A 19,466-nucleotide genomic window follows, 5' to 3' on the forward strand; every position below is an offset into this window, starting at 1 on the left:
GACAGCTTCAGCTAGGTTAGTGTCCATCCTAACACACTGATCCAGTCACTTCTATATAAAATTTCAAATAGCTTTTAAAAACTTGTGTGTGTGCTTCTACATTTTTTCCCCTCAGGAGACCCATAGCTTTCATCAAATTCTCAAAGGGGTTCCTCACCCCAAAAGAGCTGGCTTTAAGACAACTGTGCATCCTAGTGGTACAAGCCTGTAATCACAAGTTCAAGGCCAGTGTAGGCAATTTATTCATCCCTTGTCTTAAAAAAAAAATTAAAGAAAAAAAAAGATGATGGTGCACATCTTTAGTCCTGGCACTCAGGAGGCAGAGGCAGGCAGATAATCTGAGTTTGAGGCCAGCCTGGTCTACAGAGCAAGTTCCAGGACAGCCAGAGCTACACAGAGAAACCTTGTCTCAAAAGAAAAAGGAAAAAAGCTGTCGGGGTGATAAAGCTCAGTGTAGATCCTTGGCCTTGTATGTGCAAAGTCCTCAGTTCGATGGGGGAAAATCTATATGAACTCTTCTATTCATTTATTTTGGGTGTTTTGTTTAGATAGTCTTGCTTTGTAGCCCAGTCTGACCTGGAACTCATAGCAGTCCAGGCAATCCTACCACAGTCCTCTTGAATGCTGAGATTACTGGCTTATTTTGAATTTTCTGGATGAGTACAGTAGCTAGTATTTTCTTTGCAAATACGAGTCTTATACACTAGACACTGTTAGGCGATTTACAGACCTCATCCGTTTTAATCCTTACCATGACCCCGGGTCATTTAATAACGGGGAACCGAGACTCAGCTAAACTAAGCCATTTCTTTCATAGAAATCCCGGTTTTACTCCAGACTCCACGATTTAAACAATAAACAAGTTCCCGGAGTGCCGGTTTTATTGACATTTGTTGAGGGAGGGGATGTGATGTATGAAAACGTACGCTTTAGGGTGCTGAATACCAAGTCTTCATAAAGATAAAACCAAAGTTTTCAGGGACTCTATCACCTTGGAAGACTTTCAGACTCTTCAACGACAAAATTGCTAACACTGCTTAACAATGATGACCCCTGACGTCCAAGTTCTCTGAAACCCCCACGAACTGACAGTAGAATTTTCGAGCTCCAGGTTTACAAATAAGGAACCCGAAGAAGAATTCAGCAACTTTCCCACGTTCACACTAAAAGTGTCAGTCATAGTCAATGGGCTGTGTGTTTTGACACCGTTTTGCTGATTGGAAAATCAGTAACCCGAAACCATGTTGTCTAACGCTGCCAACCTAAAATCCTCCGCTTCACCGTAATGCGCCGGGAACCTCCCCAAACTCAGCTCCCTCGTCGGGGCCACGCCTTTCCTCGGCGGGGTCGCCTTTCCGTCCCACACTACGCCTGCAGCCCCGCCCCTTGCTTCCCTAAGCCCCGCCCTTTCCCGGCAGCTTTGCGGGGGTCCTTTCCCCGGTTGTAGCTTTCTCCGGGATTCAGCTCCACCTTCCAAGCTCACCCAAAGCTCCGCCCCCTCTCTCTCGGGACCCTCAGGCCCACTCTTCCGGCCGCCCTCCGAGCGTCTAGGCGCCGCTTCCCGAGGGCTCCGCCTCCCAGCCACAGGCCCCGCCCCCGCCGGCCTATTCTTCCCGGTCGCCCCGCCCCTGCCCGTCACGGCGGGCCCCTGCGGCTTCAGCGGCGTCCCTCGGGCTCCGAGCCCTGCCCCCGGCTCCGCCTCTCCCTGCACTCCCGCCCCGTCCCGCCCCGTCGCCTTCCTCAGAGACCAAGGCCAGGTCCCTACCGCAGCCAGCAGGAGGGAGGGAGCAGGAGGCGGCGGCAGAGGGGGAGGGGAGAAGGGCGGGCTCCTCACGCCCAGCCTCGCGCTGCCTGTCCGTGGTCGCAGATTCGCCACAAACGGCCCGAGGACCCCTGCTCCCTACGCTGTGACTTCAGTCTCCTGAAACTCCCCCTCGAACATGGAGGCACACCCTGGACCTATGCGGTGTCCAGATGTCTTTTCCAGGTCCGTGGGATGGTCGTTCGCGCTTCAGCGGACAGGCGGGGAATCGTGGCGAAAGTGCGTCTATGCAGCGCCACGGGGCCACGTTTACCCTGGCGGACGCCGTCGCCGTCTCTGCTGCTGCCGCCGCCGCTGCCACAGCCTTTGCCGCCACGGTCTCTCTGCCGCTGTTCCTGTGCCGCCTCCGGGAGCCCCCTTATTGTCCGGACGGCACCGAGTTCCCAGGCCAGAAGACCCCAGAGCTCGGGAAACGCGAGGGTGCTTGCGGAATTGCGACACTGGGGCGCCGGCGGGACCGGGAGCGGCAGGGGTCAGCGCGGGAAGCCGGGCCGGAGCGTGCGGGGCAGGAGCCGGGGTGGCCCGCTCCGCGTCCCGGAGTTCGGGTTCCCCCTTCCTGGCCCGTCTTTCCCCGCCGGCTTCCCCACGCGGGGTCGGAGCCCCGGCGGGCGCCCCCGGCGATGAGCCCGGACTGGAGGTGGCCGGTGAGTACCGGCCGGGGCCGGGCGGCAGTACCCGCGGAGAAGGGGCCACCCTGGCGGGGCGCGCTGGGCGCCTCCTGGGCCCGGGCGGGGAGAACTGACAGGCCATTGGTTCGCGGCGACAGTGTGTGTCCTGTGGGGCTGCCTGGGCCAGCGGCAGGAGGGAAGCCCTGTCTGACTTGGTACTCTTCGATGAAAAGGAAGCGGCGCAGCATCCGGGAGACCGGGCTCCGGCAGCACGGCCTGGTCCCACCCCCTACCCCCTACCTACTTCCTCCAGCTCCTGGAGTTCCCAGGAGTAGCTTCCTCCAGACCTCTGGGCCCCGGAGCTTTCAGAGCTAAGTTCTGGTCACACCTTTGTGCTTCTGACACCAGGTCCCTGGGGGCACTGTGCCAGTTCGGGAACCAGGCCAGCAAAGCCAGAGCGGCAGCGCTCACCAGGGACCCGGCTTGGAAAGAGTTGAGCTTGTTTGTGCCTATAATTGGTTTAGTGTTTAAAGGCACCGCAGCAGGTAGGAAATAGAAGTGAGTTGGAGTTGACTTGGAAGTCAGAGGCTGTCGACAGAGGGACTAGAGCTGCCCACTCTCATGGTTAAGCCTCAGGAGGAGGAGGCTGAGAGTCAGTATTTTTCAGGGTGGTCAGGCAGGCCTTGCATTGGTGGTCCCAAGGATCCTGGTTCAACTCATTCTGAGAGAAATTGGGCAGTAACCGACTAAGCTGGGCTCTCTGGGGTTTGGTGCTATCTGCTGTCTCTACTCGCCCAGGAACAGGAGGGGGGTTAGCCCTTGAGAACCCTGGAACATAATAATGCACGACTCTGTAAATGAGGAAATCAGTGCAGTCTGTGCCTTTTTCCCTGGGTAAATGACCATTTTCACGTGGTCTCTCCCTGTATCTCCCCACCCAGTTCCAGGGCTAGGCTGAGGATCCCCATAAAGACCTTAGCAGTGCACTGATTATGCCGTGGTTTTTGTTGGAATCTAGGACTCAGTCGTTGGCCACTCACTCAGGCTTACACATAGGCAACTTATATCCTTAATCTGATCTTCCTCCACTCCCAAACTGGTGGTCTTCTCACTCAGTTATTCATTCAACAGGCTTTTCATTTATTTGCCAAGGCTTGAAAGGCCAGTGCTTGCTAATACCTGGGGATTTAGAAGTAGCTAGGTCTGGTGTCTACTAGGAGAAGACAGAACTAGAAAATGCCACACTGGAGGAGAGACTAGAATGCTGTGGAAACAGTTTTTCCACAGGGAGTCAAAGAAGCCATAATGAAAGTGTCGATTGAACTAGGTTTTGAAGACTGGATTTGTAGGAGCCCACCAACATTCCTAATGGAGAGAGAGCGCCTTTGTGCCTTGAGAGGGTGTTACATTCAGGGAATGGTAGGCTGCTGTGTGTGTAGACAACTCTAACTTCTAAGGAGACTCTAGGAAGGAATCCCTTGACTGTTACCCTAGAAGCTGGGGAGCAACGGGCAGCTTTAGTCACGTCATTGATGTGATCACTCTTGTCACTTTATGTGAGACTCGGCTGAAAGAATTGAGACATAGGCAGGATGACCGAGTAATAGGTCTTGAGGACCTGTGCCAAGACTTGGTAGAGGAGCTGGCACTTGGAGATGCTCTAAAGAGAGGCTGGCCAGGACATGCCGACATGTGAGAAGGAAGCCTGGAGAAAGTGGGCTATGGTGCAGGGACTGGAAGCTCTCATCAGGCCTGTGCTAACTGATCTGTGTATTCTAGATGTGACAGCATGGGGGTGGACTTTGACGTGAAGACCTTCTGCCACAACTTGCGGGCAACTAAGCCACCATATGAATGCCCTGTGGAGACCTGCCGCAAGGTTTACAAGAGTTACAGTGGTATTGAGTACCACCTGTACCACTATGACCACGACAGCCCACCACCCCCACAGCAGACCCCACTGCGCAAGCACAAAAAAAAAGGGCGCCAGTCACGACCAGCCAATAAGCAGTCACCCAGCCCCTCTGAGGTCTCACAGTCACCAGGCCGAGAGGTGATGAGTTATGCTCAGGCCCAGCGCATGGTAGAGGTGGACCTGCACGGCCGTGTCCACCGCATCAGCATCTTTGACAACCTAGATGTGGTATCAGAGGATGAGGAGGCCCCTGAGGAGGCCCCAGAGAACAGCAGCAACAAGGAGAACTCGGAGACACCCGCGGCTACACCTAAGTCAGGCAAGCATAAGAACAAGGAGAAACGCAAGGACTCCAACCACCACCACCACAGCGCTCCTGCCAGTGCTGCTCCCAAACTGCCTGAGGTGGTGTATCGGGAGCTGGAGCAAGACACCCCGGATGCACCGCCCCGGCCCACTTCCTACTACCGGTAAGGCGGCCACCACCTCCTACCTCTAGAAAACTAGTCCACACCAAGAGAGGTGACAGCCTGATAGGAAACAGCACTAGCCCTGCCCAGGGGGTGTGAACTGTCCCTTAGCGCTATGGCACATGCCGTGTCCTGTGTCTCGTGCTGTGAAGCCATCTCTCCCGGCCCTTTTTTTTTTTAATTGTTTAATTAAGGTTTGGTTTTGGTTTTTTTTTTTTTTTTTTGCGGGGGTTAGACAGGATTTATCTGTGTAACACTCATGGCTGTCCTGGAACTTAACTATGTAGACCAGGCTGGCCTTGAACCAACAGATCCAACTGCCTCTGCCTCCCAAGTGCTGGGATTAAAGGCCTGTGCCACCACTGCCTGGCTTGTTTTTGTTTTGTTGTGGTTTGATGGTTTTGAGACAGTCTCACTGTTTCTCTGACTGGCCTGGAACTCACTGTGTAGCCCAGGCTAACCTTGAACTGACAAGCAAGCTACCTACTTCTTGCCTTCTGAATGTTCTGTGACACTGCAATCAGCTATAGCCACCTCTTTGTGAGTCATTAGTCTCATTTCAGAAAGTGCCAGGCTTGTCAAAAGTCATTTGCTAGGAATCTCTGAGCTGAGGTTGAGACCCAGGTCCCCCGAGCGTCAAAGCCACACTGTTCCCCTGCACCCAACATCCCAGCTCTGATTTCTGACCCTTTCTACCTTTTCAATGCATGGCCATGGCCTGGTGTTCTAGAAGCCTCATCTGCAGAGCAGGTGCAGTGTTCCTCCCTAGGGCAGAAGACATTGGCTCCAGAAGGCCAGTGTCTAATTGGCCTAAGACTAAATAAGTCAGTGATGTAATTTCCCTACTGTTCTGTTACTGTAACCTGTCCTTTAACAGCTTTGTAAGCAGTATTTCCATTGCTGACATAGTACCTTTCTGGATCTTTTATTTATTTATTTTTTTTTCTTTGTATTCCATTCCTTCTAAGAGCTAGTCATAGTGGCTCCTATTGAAGTTGCAGACATTCTTAATTTAAAAAAAAAAATCTTTTTTACATTTATTTGTGTGTCTGCACATGCGCTTGCATCCTAGCACCTGCGGCAGCTGGAGGCCTACTTGTCGGGTCAGTTCTGTCTACCATGCAGGTCCAGGTCCCAGGGTAGGATGTAGCTCATCGGGTTGGTAGCAAGCCCCTTTACCTACCCACTTAACTGGCTGGCTGGCCCTGAAGCCACAGACATAATAAAGCTAATTTCTTTAACATGAGAACAAAAAGATGTATGGTGGATGGGAAATGTGGAGGTGAACTATATGTAGAGATCTCAGCCACAGGATGTTATCAAAACCAAGTGTAAAAGGGCCTTGGAGTCCTGGCCCGCAAAGCCCGGAGAGCGGTTTGTTCACTTGTCTTTACTGTACAGGCTCTGTGTGGAAAGCAGCTTTTGTCAAAGATGCAGTCCACTTGATAGTACAGCGACTCCTGGGAACACAGTGACACAGTATGGATAGTACTTTCCTCGCCTTTCATCTGTTGTCAGCCCAGGTCCCCCTCTGGCTTTCTGCTCTTTCTTTTCTCTTAGGATTTATTACCACGCTTCTTCACCCCCAAACAGGCCCCTCTTTGAGCCTTCCTCTCCTCCAGTGGCTCTTGGCCTGCATCATCTGTCTCAGGCCGTCCAGCCCAGCTTACTCAGCTCCCTCTTCCTCCCCCACAGTCACTGTTCTCCTGGGATCAGCTCTTTTCTCCAGAGGGGCAGTTTTCAGCTGGTGTGCTACAGTCAGTTGGGGGTTATGTTGTTGTAATTATCATAGCTAGCAAAATCCCCCGTGTTTTGGGAATGATTTACTTTTGTAAAAACTTGAGGAGGTCTGAGGTTATCACTCTAATAACACCATTTTCTCTTGCTCAAATTCCAGTTCACTTTTTGAGGGGGAGGGAGGAGGTGGTGTGTCAGCTAGTATGCCAGAAATTGTACATGACACACAGCCCACCTATCTGTGCCACAGTCTGTAATCCGGGAGCCTGTGGGAGTGTGTTATGTGCCATCACATACTGTCATATGTCATGGCAGAGGAACAGGCAAGACCTTCTGTTTAAGAGAACTAGTGCCAGCCCTAGGACCATCCAGCTGCTGCACATCAGCTCTGATGATACCCTTATTATCGGAGCACAGGTTGAGCTCACCTTGGGAAAGAGGGTAAGGGCTAAGGAAGAAGCTGCCTCCTACACATATTTTATCTCTCCTCCCTGCCACCCCCAAATGCCTTTCAATTGAACAACACTGAGGACCTATTTCTGTACAGTGAATCAGACATGATCTCGGTCTCTGTCTAGAGAAGGAGTTAGGCACAAACAGCTATTATTCAAGGCACAGTGGGTTAGGGCTATACAAAAGCTAATAATAAAGTTGACATATATTGAATACTTATTCCATGCGAAGCACTATTCTAAGTGTTTCCCTTTATTAACTCATTTCATGTGCACAACAGCAATATTAGCATTGCTACTCTATTGATAAGGAAACCAAGGCCCAGAGAACTTAAGAGCTGAAGGTCATAACTGTCATGCAGAGACCAGGCAAATGGCCCCAGAGCTTCTGTGCACCTAGCCTGCTTCGAGATCCATTTTCCATGTGTAGAGAGGAAGTATCATTCTGCTAGAACATGCTGTGTACCACATGATTTAGCCACCCCACTACCCTTAAATACTGGGTCTCGTGTATCCTAGGCTGGCCTCCAACTCACAGTGTAGTAGCTTTGAACTCTTGATTCTTCCGCCTCTATCTCTTGAGTGCTAGGATTTACAGTTCTGTCATCTCACCTGGTTTTATGGGGTGCCGGGGACTGAACCAGCACTTTATGCCTGCTAGGCAAGCACTCTCCCAACTGAGTATATCACCAGCTCCTTAGCCATTCACTTTTGTAATGCTCTTCAAAGTTATCGTTTACTGAATATAGCCCTCATTGTTTTATCAGGAAGGCTTTGATACAGGGCAGAGCAGTGCTGTCCTGAACATGCAGAGTGGCAAAGTTTAAAATCAGGTGTGTTAAAAGCCAAACTCCTGTTCTTCTCTTGTTCTCTAGAGTTGACAGTGCTATAGTCTAGGTGGGCTAAGGCAGGACAAGGTGGGTGCTTGCTGTGTCACAGCCACCTGGAGCAGCCCTCTGCTCTAGGTCTGCTGGCTCAGAGAGTGCCAAAGTGGATCTGGAAAGGCTGGGGCCAGAGACTGGATGCCAGCTCTGTCCTTCCCTGGTGATACGACCTCTCTGTGATAGGTCACTAACAGTTTTTCTCAAAGCTTCACTTTCTTCATCACAAATGCAGATGATAAGAACACTGATCTGCTAGCTGTAATGAGAACAGATATAACTTGGCCTGGTGCCTGGCCCATAGTAAATGCCCAGTCAGTCGTAGCCATTATTATCTTTCAGGGCTATCCAGAGAATAAACACAGTATGTAGCATTTGAGAGACCCCTAGCACCTTCTGAAAGAACCACCATGCTATCTTTGGTGTTTGTCAGCTTTGCTAAAGCAGGCCTGTATTCATTTGCCAATGCTGTCCAAGGAACTGCCTGTACAGTCTGGCTGTACAGTCCCCCATATTCCCATGATGGGCCCTCACTGTTCCAACATTGCCCCTTTTAGGCATCTAGCTGAGCCTCTATACTTCAAGGAAGACAGCATCATATGACAGCCACAACATGAGGACTAGAGAGATAGGCCAGTGTTTATGACCAAGCTGTAGGGCACTCTTACAAGTAAGTTAACTTCCCCCACTTTTAAGCTTCCTTTTCTGCAAGACAGAAATGATTCTGTTATCTATGAATGTAGGGTTAAGGTAGGGCTAGAACAAGACATGTGTATATGGGCAGAGGCTGGGTGCTTGGAGGCAAGCACAATGCTTTGTCTGGAGGGAAAAGATAACAGCCATGTGATGCCAAACTACCTGTGTACACTTCAGGTACATCGAGAAGTCTGCAGAGGAGCTGGATGAGGAAGTAGAGTATGACATGGATGAGGAGGACTACATCTGGCTAGATATCATGAATGAGCGACGGAAGACCGAGGGTGTGAGTCCTATCCCACAGGAGATCTTTGAGTACCTAATGGACCGGTTGGAGAAGGAGTCCTACTTTGAGAGTCACAATAAAGGTGACCCCAATGCACTAGTGGATGAAGATGCCGTGTGCTGTATCTGCAATGATGGCGAGTGCCAGAACAGCAATGTCATCCTCTTCTGTGACATGTGCAACTTGGCTGTGCACCAAGAGTGCTACGGTGTCCCCTATATCCCTGAGGGCCAGTGGCTGTGCCGCCGTTGCCTGCAGTCACCTTCTCGTGCAGTGGACTGTGCTCTGTGCCCCAATAAGGGTGGTGCCTTTAAGCAGACAGATGATGGCCGCTGGGCCCACGTGGTGTGTGCCTTGTGGATCCCTGAGGTCTGCTTTGCCAACACAGTCTTCCTAGAACCTATTGACAGCATTGAGCACATCCCACCAGCCCGCTGGAAGCTCACCTGCTACATTTGCAAACAGCGGGGTTCTGGGGCCTGCATCCAGTGCCACAAGGCCAACTGCTACACAGCCTTCCATGTGACATGTGCCCAGCAGGCTGGCCTTTACATGAAGATGGAACCTGTGCGGGAGACAGGTGCTAATGGCACCTCCTTTAGTGTCCGCAAGACAGCCTACTGTGACATCCACACACCCCCAGGTTCTGCTCGCCGCCTGCCTGCCCTATCCCACAGTGAGGGGGAGGAGGAGGAGGATGAAGAAGAAGATGAGGGTAAGAGCTGGAGCTCAGAGAAGGTCAAGAAGGCCAAGGCCAAGTCCCGGATTAAGATGAAGAAAGCCCGGAAGATCTTGGCAGAGAAGCGGGCAGCAGCACCTGTGGTGTCTGTGCCCTGCATTCCGCCACACAGGTACATATGCAGCCGTGGGCAGGGAGGGGAGGGGAGAAGCCCTCAGAGGGACTGTGGGGCCTAAGTAGAGTGGCCGGCTTGCCTTCCTGTCAGAGCTGTGTGGGAGTGAAAAGGTACATTTAAAGAGGTGATCTTAGGTAACATTAGGAGGCAGAAACTCTGAACTTTATCTGGCAGACGAAGCATGTATTTAAGCTGCCCTTCTTTTTGATGGTGTGGTTTGTTAAGATGAAAGAGCCACCGAAGAAAAATGGTCTTCCCATGAAAAAAGTCAATGAAAAGTGGGGAGGAGAAGGCTCAGGAAGTTGTGGAGGGACTGGGATGCAGCTCCGTTGTCAAATGTGCTTAGTATCCATAGGGATCTGGGTTCAGTCCCCAGCACAGGAAAGAAAAAGTGCATGACATGTTTAACTTGATCATGCACCAGGAATCAGAAATGCTAGTGTCCTCTCTGTTCCTGAGGGCCACCTTCCCATACTGTAGACTGCCCTGTGGAGTGCTGCTCAGTCAGGCTGTGACTGTCAGTTGTTTTCAGCTGCCTTGTGTTGTCTGCTTGACCTCACTATAGGTTTCTCTCCTTGTAATTTATCTTCACTTGATCGTAGCAAAAAGGCCAACAAGGGATGGGGTATGTTGTCTTCTCCACAGTCTCAGTCCAAGAGGTCAGAGTCTAACTGTGCCCTGGGCTGCTGTGGCTTAACAGACTTAGAAGCAGACTGATGCTGTTCTGCTTAGTGCTGAAAGCTGGGTTTCCTCTGCTGTGTTGGGCCACTCAAGGCACTGTTGATTATGCCTTAAGCCCAGAATTCCAAGCTGCTCCTTCTCCTCCTCTTCCTCTTTCTTCTTTTCTTTTTGAGATAGAATCTCTTGTAATAGGCTGGGTTTGAATTCCATATAGAGCCAACAATTACCTCAAGCTTCTGGATCCTTTTGCCTCCACCTTTGGAGTGCTGGGATTACAGGTGTGAGCTACTACTATTCCTGGTTTTCCAGACCTTTTTGATAAGTGTAATAGCCCCCACTGTCCTCATTCAGGAACTCTTACTGGCAGTCAGGACCTAGCAGGTTTTTTCTTTGTTCCCTGGTTCCCAGACTCAGTAAGATCACCAACCGCCTGACCATCCAGAGAAAGAGCCAGTTCATGCAGAGGCTACACAGCTACTGGACTCTGAAACGACAGTCACGGAATGGGGTCCCACTACTCCGGCGTCTGCAGACACACCTTCAGTCTCAGAGGAACTGTGATCAAGTCGGGGTACCGTGTCCAAATCCCTGTGGGCTGTGGAAACTAGGACCAAAAGGGCAAGGACCAAAATTTGTAGTGATAGCCTCCAGCATCAAAGAGCTTAAGATTTTTCCACCTTTAAATTAGCCCCCAAAGCAGGCTCAGCATGAAATCTCTATATTACCAGGTTGGTGGAAAGGCATCGTTCCTGTGTGTTCATTAATTCAACAAACATACCTAGCATTATCTTGGTGCTAGACCCTGGTAACACATAGATGGAGGTGCTACTGATAAATTACTGGGCTTCCTCCTTGGACTTGCCCTATCCTTGGCCTAGGTTTCCTGCACTCCTCTTCTGGACTCTCCTCTGGCTCTCTCACCATCTGATACCCCTTTTACCTCTACAGAGAGATTCTGAAGATAAGAACTGGGCCCTCAAAGAACAGCTCAAGTCCTGGCAGCGGCTCCGGCATGACCTAGAGCGAGCTCGGCTGCTGGTGGAGTTGATACGCAAGCGAGAGAAACTCAAAAGGGAGACGGTGAGTGCTCCTGGGCCGGCCCTGGTCCTCAAAGCAGAGCACTGCTCTGGAGGAGGGAGAGTGTATGGCCCTGGATGGGAAGCACCAAGGTCCATACTAGCATTGAGTGTCCTAGCACTATGTGCTTTTAGGCCTGTGGGAAGCTGCGGATCAAAGGAGACTGCACAGAATCCTTCCCTCTGATCCAGGCAGCTTAGGCCAGGAGTTCAAGGAAGGGGAACCAAAGTAGATAGAGACAGCTTTCTTTCATGGGGTCTGGGTGAGAAAAGCATGTTCCTAAGCCAGCAGGGACCATCTCCTTTGACCTCTGCTGAGAGACTAGCCAGGGCCTGGCTGATCCAGCCTTTTTGTGTGCCAGATCAAGATCCAGCAGATTGCCATGGAAATGCAGCTGACCCCTTTTCTCATCCTCCTCCGAAAAACCTTGGAGCAGCTCCAAGAGAAGGACACAGGCAACATCTTCAGCGAGCCGGTCCCTCTGTCTGAGGTAACCGAATTGGACGAAGTAAGAATCCCTTCCCCTCGCTCCAACTTCTTTCTCTTCTTCTCCCAGTTGGACCCCTGCTGCAGGTCTGGCCCAGGGACTAGGTGGGGACCGTCAAGGGTTCGGTGGCTCTGGGGCAGGACGAACTAGAGCTACATGTATCACCTGGACCCTTGTCTTGTCCTATCACACCCCAAGAACTCAGAATGGGAAGCCATCTGCACTCCTTCCCCAGAGTCTGCCAGATGAGTAATCACAGGCAGGAAGACATTCTCAGGGTGCTCAACCCTGGAATGGAAATGTTGGAAGGCTCAGAATCTAAAGAGCCAGCTCTGAAGCCCTAGGTTCACTTTTCTCTCTGAAAGGTATAAAATGAGACATCTGAGGCAGCAGCCTTACCACAAGCCTTATGATGAGCAAAAATAACAGTAAGAATACAAGGTGGTACAACTTTTAGAGAAATCTCACGCCCCCCCTTTTTTTTTCCTCCATTAAAGCTGCCCATGGTTCCAGGACATAGATTTGCCTGCATTTCCATCACAGTTTTTCAGGAGAGGAAAATAAGGCCCAGAGAGGTTAAGAGACTACCAAGGTCACACAGCTTGTAACTAGTAAAGTCAGGACTAGAACTTCCCTTGTACTACATGCCTGCCTCTTTACTGTGGTGGGAGGCGGTTGCTAGATGCATTTCTTGCGGGGGCTGTTAAGAGTAGAGTTTGGGGGAATAAGAACAGATTTCCACTTAGACACTTACCCTGCTTTCCCAGGTACCTGACTACCTAGACCACATCAAAAAGCCTATGGACTTTTTCACCATGAAGCAGAACTTGGAGGCTTATCGCTACTTGAACTTTGATGATTTTGAGGAGGACTTCAATCTCATTGTCAGCAACTGCCTAAAGTATAATGCCAAGGACACCATCTTCTACAGGGCAGCGGTTCGACTCCGTGAGCAGGGTGGTGCTGTGCTCCGTCAGGCCCGGCGCCAGGCAGAAAAAATGGGCATTGACTTTGAGACGGGCATGCATATCCCTCACAACCTAGCCGGAGATGAGGCCCCACACCATACTGAAGATGGTGGGTGATGAGTCATCTGCATGCGTAGAGGCCAATGCCAGAGATGGACAGCTTTCCAAAAGTCCCTCCCTGGGAACAGGCAGTACAGGCAGCTGGGCTGAGCAGCAGCAGGCTATCCCCAGGAATGTTCCCAAGAAGCCAGACTTGGTGACCGGATAGCTGGGCCACCATTCTACATACTAGGTTGCCATTTTGGAGAAGCCAATGGGAAGAGTGGGTTCCTGCTGCCTGCCCAGGTTCAAGGGGCCCAATGGGCTACCCTGAGCCTGACCTTTCTTCCCCCCAACTCTCCCTGGCAGCAGAGGAAGAGCGGCTGGTCCTGCTGGAGAACCAGAAACACCTGCCAGTAGAAGAGCAGCTGAAGTTGTTGCTGGAGCGGCTGGACGAAGTCAACGCCAGCAAGCAGAGTGTGGGCCGTTCCCGGCGTGCAAAAATGATCAAGAAAGAGATGACGGCATTGCGGCGGAAGCTCGCTCACCAGCGGGAGACTGGCCGGGATGGGCCTGAGCGTCATGGCCCCTCCAGCAGGGGCAGTCTGACACCCCACCCAGCAGCCTGTGACAAGGACGGACAGACAGACAGTGCTGCAGAAGAGAGCAGCAGCCAGGAGACAAGCAAAGGTCTGAACCCCATAGCAAGACGGACCCCAAAGCAAGTCAGACTTTGGCTCTGCAGTACATACACAGCCCTGCTGTCCCCTAGCCAGAGGTCCTTCCTACACAACTAGCTGCTGTACTTTCTCCTTTGTTCTCCAGTCAGGGGCCTCTTAGCTGCCTCTCTAGCTGTTGGTATGAGTCATTCTGAATCCCCAGCCCCCAAGCCCCCCAATTCCAGACAGAGTAATAATCGTATATTCCTAGGGTGTGACCCTGGACATCTACCCTTCCTCCTCACGTCAGGCCCATCACCAACTCTCCTTCTCTCTTTCTCTGCTCCAGGCCTGGGTCCCAACATGTCCTCAACCCCCGCACATGAGGTGGGCAGGAGAACCTCAGTTCTGTTCTCCAAAAAGAACCCGAAGACAGCTGGACCGCCCAAGAGGCCGGGCCGGCCCCCCAAAAACCGGGAGAGCCAGATGACCCCCAGCCACGGAGGCAGTCCTGTGGGGCCCCCCCAGCTCCCCATCATGGGGTCCCTGCGTCAGCGCAAGCGGGGTAGGAGCCCCCGGCCCAGTTCGAGCTCAGACAGCGACAGTGATAAGTCCACAGAAGACCCCCCAATGGGTGAGCCTCCTCATCACCCAGCCCCTGCCCCAAGAGAGTGAGCCGAGCTGCCATTCTTCCCAGTGTACTTGGAGCTCTCCCTTTATTTCTCTATAGAAGACAGCTAGAAGGGCCCTGAGGAGTCCTTTCATTCCATCCCCTCACCCTTCATTTGTGAAAACCGAGACCCAAAGATCCTGACCCAGCCAGGTTCCCATACAAGCCCTCCTCCCTCGTACCACTTTCCCTCTTCTCTTCTTCCCTTCCTTGGGGAACTTCCTGCCTTTTCAGTCCTTTGTGTCTCTAGGCCGGGGAAGGGGAAGGTCAGTGCAGAGCTTGGCCCACTGCGGTACAACTGCTCAGAGCTATCTCTGCTGGCCAAGGCTGGAGGAACTTTTCAGCCCAGAAAGAGAACCCAGACTCACTCCACCTTACCCCATGTTGGCTCTGCTCTCCATCTTTCTGACCAGTTGGTTCCTTCCCTCCTCCTTTCCCCTCCAAGACTTACCAGCCAATGGCTTCAGCAGTGGGAACCAGCCAGTGAAGAAGAGTTTCTTGGTGTACCGTAATGACTGCAACCTTCCCCGGAGCAGCTCAGACTCCGAGTCCAGCAGCAGCAGCAGCAGTAGTGCCGCCTCAGACCGGACCAGGTACTGACTAGCCCTGCAGATGGGAGGCAGCCATTTCAGTCCAGAGGAAGGAGTTCACATCCAAGTGTCCTAGAAAATAAATGGGATGGATCAGTCACCCTAACAGAACAGAGGACACTGTCTTAGGTTAAACTGATGCTTTAGAGAAATGCAAACTGGTGCCTTATAGCTGGGGTTTGGCCTTCAGACATACTTTATTTTGGCCACAAAGATGTTTCTAATAACTGAATACAGGGACTGGAGAGATGGCTCAGCAGTTAAGAGAACTGGCTGTTCTTCCAGAGGACCCTGGTCTAATTCCCAGCACCCACACAGTGTAGCTCCAGTTCCAGGGGGATCTGATACCCTCTTCTGGCTTCCACAGGCACTGTATACACATGGTACACAGACATACATGAAGGCAAAATACCCATGCAGATAAATAGAAAGTGGGGGGGGGGAGAATAGGATTAAATTTATTTAAAAGCAAAAAACTGAGTCCACATAAAATTCTCAGTCTCTGTATTCTCTTTAAAAATCAGAGGATCAAGCTGTGTGGTGGTGGTTCACACATTTAATCCCAGCACTCAGGAGCAGAGGCAGGGGGATCTCTGTGAGTTTAAGGCCAGCCTAGTCTACAGAGTGAGTTCTAGGACAACCATGGCTACACAGAGAAACCCTGTCTCAAAAAAGCAGGGGGGAAAAAAAAAACAGATCAGCTGGGTGTAGTTGCTCACACCTCTAACCTCAGCTCTTAGGATGATGAAGTAGGATTTCTGCAAGTTCCAGGCCAGCCATGGCTACATATGTAGCAAGACCCTGTCTCAAGGAATGGGGAATGGGGATGTAGCTCCTTGGTGGAACACTTATCTAGCTTGTGTGAGGCCTAGGATCAATCTCAAGTACTTCAGAACAATAAATTATAATAGAGGATCTGGCAGCTCTGGTTGGTGTTGCTTATAGACAGTCATGTGTTCTGCTCAGGGACTGATGGAGCGCTACGTTAGTCTGATTACTAGCCTGATCCCTAAGAGTGCATAAGTTGCAAACTTCATACAGCCTCTGCTTTTCAAAAGTCTAGACTTGGGGGCTTAACAAGGAGAGGACCCCTGCCATGAAATTCCCCATTCCCCTCTGACTTGCATTCTGATTGGCTTCCTACAGCACAACACCTTCAAAACAAGGCCGGGGCAAGCCCTCCTTCTCTCGGGGCACATTCCCAGAGGACAGCAGTGAAGATACCTCAGGCACTGAGAATGAGGCCTACTCCGTGGGCACTGGCCGCGGCGTGGGCCACAGCAGTAAGTACCCTCACCCAAAGTCAGGGGTGCTGGGAACCCAATTTCAAGGCCTTGCCAGCTCCCCAGCTGCTGATCCGCCCCCTCTCTCCCATTCCTGTGAAGTGGTAAGAAAAAGTCTGGGTCGAGGAGCTGGCTGGCTGTCAGAGGACGAGGACTCCCCATTGGACGCTCTGGACCTTGTGTGGGCCAAATGCCGAGGTTATCCATCATATCCAGCTCTGGTAAGCCTATGGTTTCTCTTGTCCGTACCTCTTGCTTTCTAGCCCTAGGACTGGGATTCCTCAGTGTAGCCTTGCTCCTTTCCTTGCCAAGCTACAGAGTATGGGGCTCCTTAGCAAGTGGACTGATAGAGAGATGTAGCTTGAGTACCCCAGAGAGATCCCAGTCAGTTTCCCACCTCTCCCTATCTCTTCTCTTGCCCCCTAGGTTCTGAAATAATACAGCAAGGTCAACACTACAGTCCCAGTAACATATTCTTCAGTTATAGTCTTCAAATTGTTAGATGTGCTAGCTTTGGGGAGGAAGTGACCTAAACCAAACTGAGCTTATATTATACCCTCAGATCATTGATCCAAAGATGCCCCGAGAAGGTATGTTCCACCATGGGGTTCCCATCCCTGTACCACCACTGGAGGTTCTAAAACTTGGGGAACAGATGACACAGGAAGCCCGAGAGCATCTCTACCTCGTTCTCTTCTTTGACAACAAACGAACCTGGTAAGGAAAGAGGGGTGCATTTGGTGTGACTTAAAGCCACAGATATAAATACAGCCATCTGTGATGTGGGGGCAGACTGCCAAGAGACACAGTAACAGATTAGGTTATTACAAAGTGTTGGGGGGGGGGCACACTTAGAATAGCTCTAAGCAAAAGGGTGTGTTTGTCCTGAGTCTGATGGGCTGAGTGGCCATTAGCTGGAAAACAGCTGGAACTAGAAACCAAAGGACCATCAGCGACTGGCAAATTTAGGGTGGCTCCCTGCCCACACTCAGATGGCTTCTAGACTTATTGTTCCCACTTCTTCCTCTATAGTAACAAGATGGGGGAAAAGCAAGCATAGACCATTTTGGCTTTACACTCAGGAGGCAGCACTTGGAAAGACAGAGGCAGGCAGATCTCTGAGTTTGAGGCCAGCCTGGTCTATAGAGTGAGTTTCAGGACAGCCAGAGCTACACAAGAAAACATGTCTCAAAAAAAAAAAAATTAGTTTTAAATCCCTCTTGTCAAATTTTTGTTAATTGCCTGCAGATGATAATCTGTATAGTCTCACTGAAACAGCTGGGACAAGATACCTATTTGAGGTTTTTTTCACCCATAAAATACCTTGTGGTTAATGCTGTAGAATTAATATGTCTTCCCAGTGAAAAATCACTCCTCACACCTAAGAAATTAATAAATGAAAGTTTAATAATAGCATGCAACTGGTTCTGGCTAATGCACAAAAGAGAACCAGCCTCAAATGGAACATTTTACCAGCTTCTATAGGCCTTAGGCTTATACAGTCCACATACACTCTCATCCTTAAATCTCTTCCAGGTCATGGCCCCAGGTTACACTTTCAGAAATTTACAGAGAGACAGGACTGCAAGTCTAGCCACTTGAGCAGATGGGAGATTTATACAGCAAAGAATTTGCCATAATTATTTAAGTACACCAGTGTTATTCTTTTCTGAATAGATGTGACCCAGGGTCATCTTGCCCACTTGGCAGAATTATGCTTTTCCTGATAAGAGGTTCCCTAATGGCAGACCAGAATGCCCTTAACAATGGCTGCCTCTTGCACTGCCACCTTAAGATGCCCTTAGGGGAACGTCTGTGCCATGCAGATGGGCCCAATGGCTGCTTTTCCATCAGCATTGCCTCCTTTTGTTCTGGGAATGGAGATTAAGTGGAGGTCAATCTTGGTGAACAAACATTAGCAGAAACATTTTCTCAACAACCTTCGACTGCCATAATGGTACAAAAGTTTCTTTCCTGCGGTTTCTAAAATGCCTGATTAGTCCACTACTCACCTTCCAGACATGTTGGAGACAAAACTCCTTCATCTAACTTCTACTTTGTGTAACTTAATATTTCCTAAGCAAGTCTTTTAGTAAATCCTTTAGAGCATCAATTGTATTACTTTAGGTTTCTCTTGTATCAGTTATTCCCCCTAGTATTAACTGAGAGTTATTCTCCTACTATAACTGTTGGCTGGGCTATTCTCAGTATACTACACCGTCCCTTGAGAGCAGGGTTGCTGAGAATCAGGCATTTCTAAATTTCCACACATGGAGTGTGGAAGGGCTGGTACTTGTTCACCCTGAAATCCATGCCTCATCTCATCTTTACCTTGTCTGACAGGCAGTGGCTGCCCAGGACTAAACTCGTTCCTCTGGGTGTGAACCAGGATCTAGACAAAGAGAAGATGCTGGAGGGCCGCAAGTCCAACATCCGCAAGTCAGTGCAGATTGCCTACCACAGGGCTCTGCAGCACCGCAGCAAGGTGCAGGGTGAGCAGAGCAGCGAGACCAGCGATAGTGACTGATGCTGTCGGAGCCCAGCTACAGTGCTCTGCGACTTCTCTCCTTCCCTTTGCTCACTGTCCTGGAGTGGTGCCGCCCTCTGCACTGATTCATTCCTGGTCTTGGGGCCAGTCTCAGGGGAAGTTGGGTAGGGGAGGTCCCTCCTGCCCTAAGTGCAGCTGGACTGTACAAAACACTCCAAGGGCTCATGGCCACTCAGTGCAAGGAGAGGAGAGGTTCCACAGGTCAAGAAGAGCTCTAGACCTCATGGCGTTGTAGGGCAGGGTGGTGGGCCATACCACCAACCCTACCTGCTTCTGCCAGGGGAATCCATAACTGCCTAGAGGCCTGAGGCCCTTGCAGGTGGTAAGGTAAGCCAGCATTATCCCAGCCTAGCAGTGGGATTGATGTCTGTCTAGCCTGGAAGAGGGGCACTAGGTGACCCCTCCCCTGCTGTTGTAAATACTGTAATTATTGGAGAATTTAAATTATTCTCATTTGTAACTGCGTTTCCGGGTCGCGCCAGAGTCATTTGGTACTAAAAAAGAGAAAAAGAAAAAAAAAAAAAAAGAATGGAGCTTGTCTCTACTCCTCTTCTTTTTCCCATAGAATCCCCTACCTTTCAAACTGGTTTGTATTTATTTCAAAGGAAGAAAATATATTGATTCTTAGAAAATAAAGTCTACTTAGAATTCTTTTTTTCTTGCCTTCTACCAGGGCAAAAGGATTCAGAGGGAGAGATCTGTGCCTCATGGATGGGACATACTGTGCCCAAGGGTTTGTTGAC

At 50.7% G+C, this 19,466-nt stretch overlaps 1 protein-coding gene and 1 long non-coding RNA gene across 9 annotated transcripts in view; one reads left to right on the plus strand and one right to left on the minus strand.

Annotated features, from left to right (window-relative positions):
• Positions 1-19,466, minus strand: part of LOC131907275 (uncharacterized) — a 43,245-nt gene that overhangs the window by 22,153 nt on the left and 1,626 nt on the right. The window contains exon 2 of the long non-coding RNA XR_009378354.1: positions 14,754-14,964. This is a non-coding gene — a long non-coding RNA (uncharacterized LOC131907275). The remainder of the gene's footprint in view (positions 1-14,753; positions 14,965-19,466) is intronic.
• Brpf1 (bromodomain and PHD finger containing 1) lies at positions 1,874-19,359 on the plus strand. 8 transcript variants are annotated; one of them, XM_059258338.1, is made up of 14 exons: positions 1,878-2,466; positions 4,210-4,815; positions 8,759-9,718; positions 10,811-10,973; positions 11,351-11,482; positions 11,841-11,987; positions 12,734-13,043; positions 13,346-13,663; positions 13,982-14,266; positions 14,748-14,895; positions 16,039-16,175; positions 16,278-16,396; positions 16,738-16,892; positions 18,519-19,359. In XM_059258338.1, exons 2-14 carry the CDS (start codon positions 4,220-4,222, stop codon positions 18,700-18,702), a joined length of 3,654 nt encoding a protein of 1,217 aa, XP_059114321.1. In that variant the 5' UTR covers positions 1,878-2,466; positions 4,210-4,219; the 3' UTR covers positions 18,703-19,359. The 8 variants fall into 8 exon arrangements, with proteins under 8 accessions (XP_059114317.1, XP_059114324.1, XP_059114321.1 ...); XM_059258336.1 differs by having other exon boundaries at positions 1,880-2,466; positions 13,343-13,663; XM_059258340.1 differs by having other exon boundaries at positions 1,881-2,466; positions 11,841-11,969.

Source organism: Peromyscus eremicus, chromosome 3, assembly GCF_949786415.1.
Source record: "Peromyscus eremicus chromosome 3, PerEre_H2_v1, whole genome shotgun sequence".
Classification (NCBI taxonomy): Eukaryota; Metazoa; Chordata; class Mammalia; order Rodentia; family Cricetidae; genus Peromyscus; species Peromyscus eremicus.

Coding starts and splice junctions, on each gene's coding strand:
- Brpf1 (XM_059258334.1), top strand. CDS start 4,220: ATGGGGGTGGACTTTGACGTGAAGACCTTCTGCCACAACTTGCGGGCA. Junction 4,816..8,758: donor CGGCCCACTTCCTACTACCG/GTAAGGCGGCCA, acceptor TGTACACTTCAG/GTACATCGAGAAGTCTGCAG. Junction 11,483..11,840: donor AGAAACTCAAAAGGGAGACG/GTGAGTGCTCCT, acceptor TTTGTGTGCCAG/ATCAAGATCCAGCAGATTGC.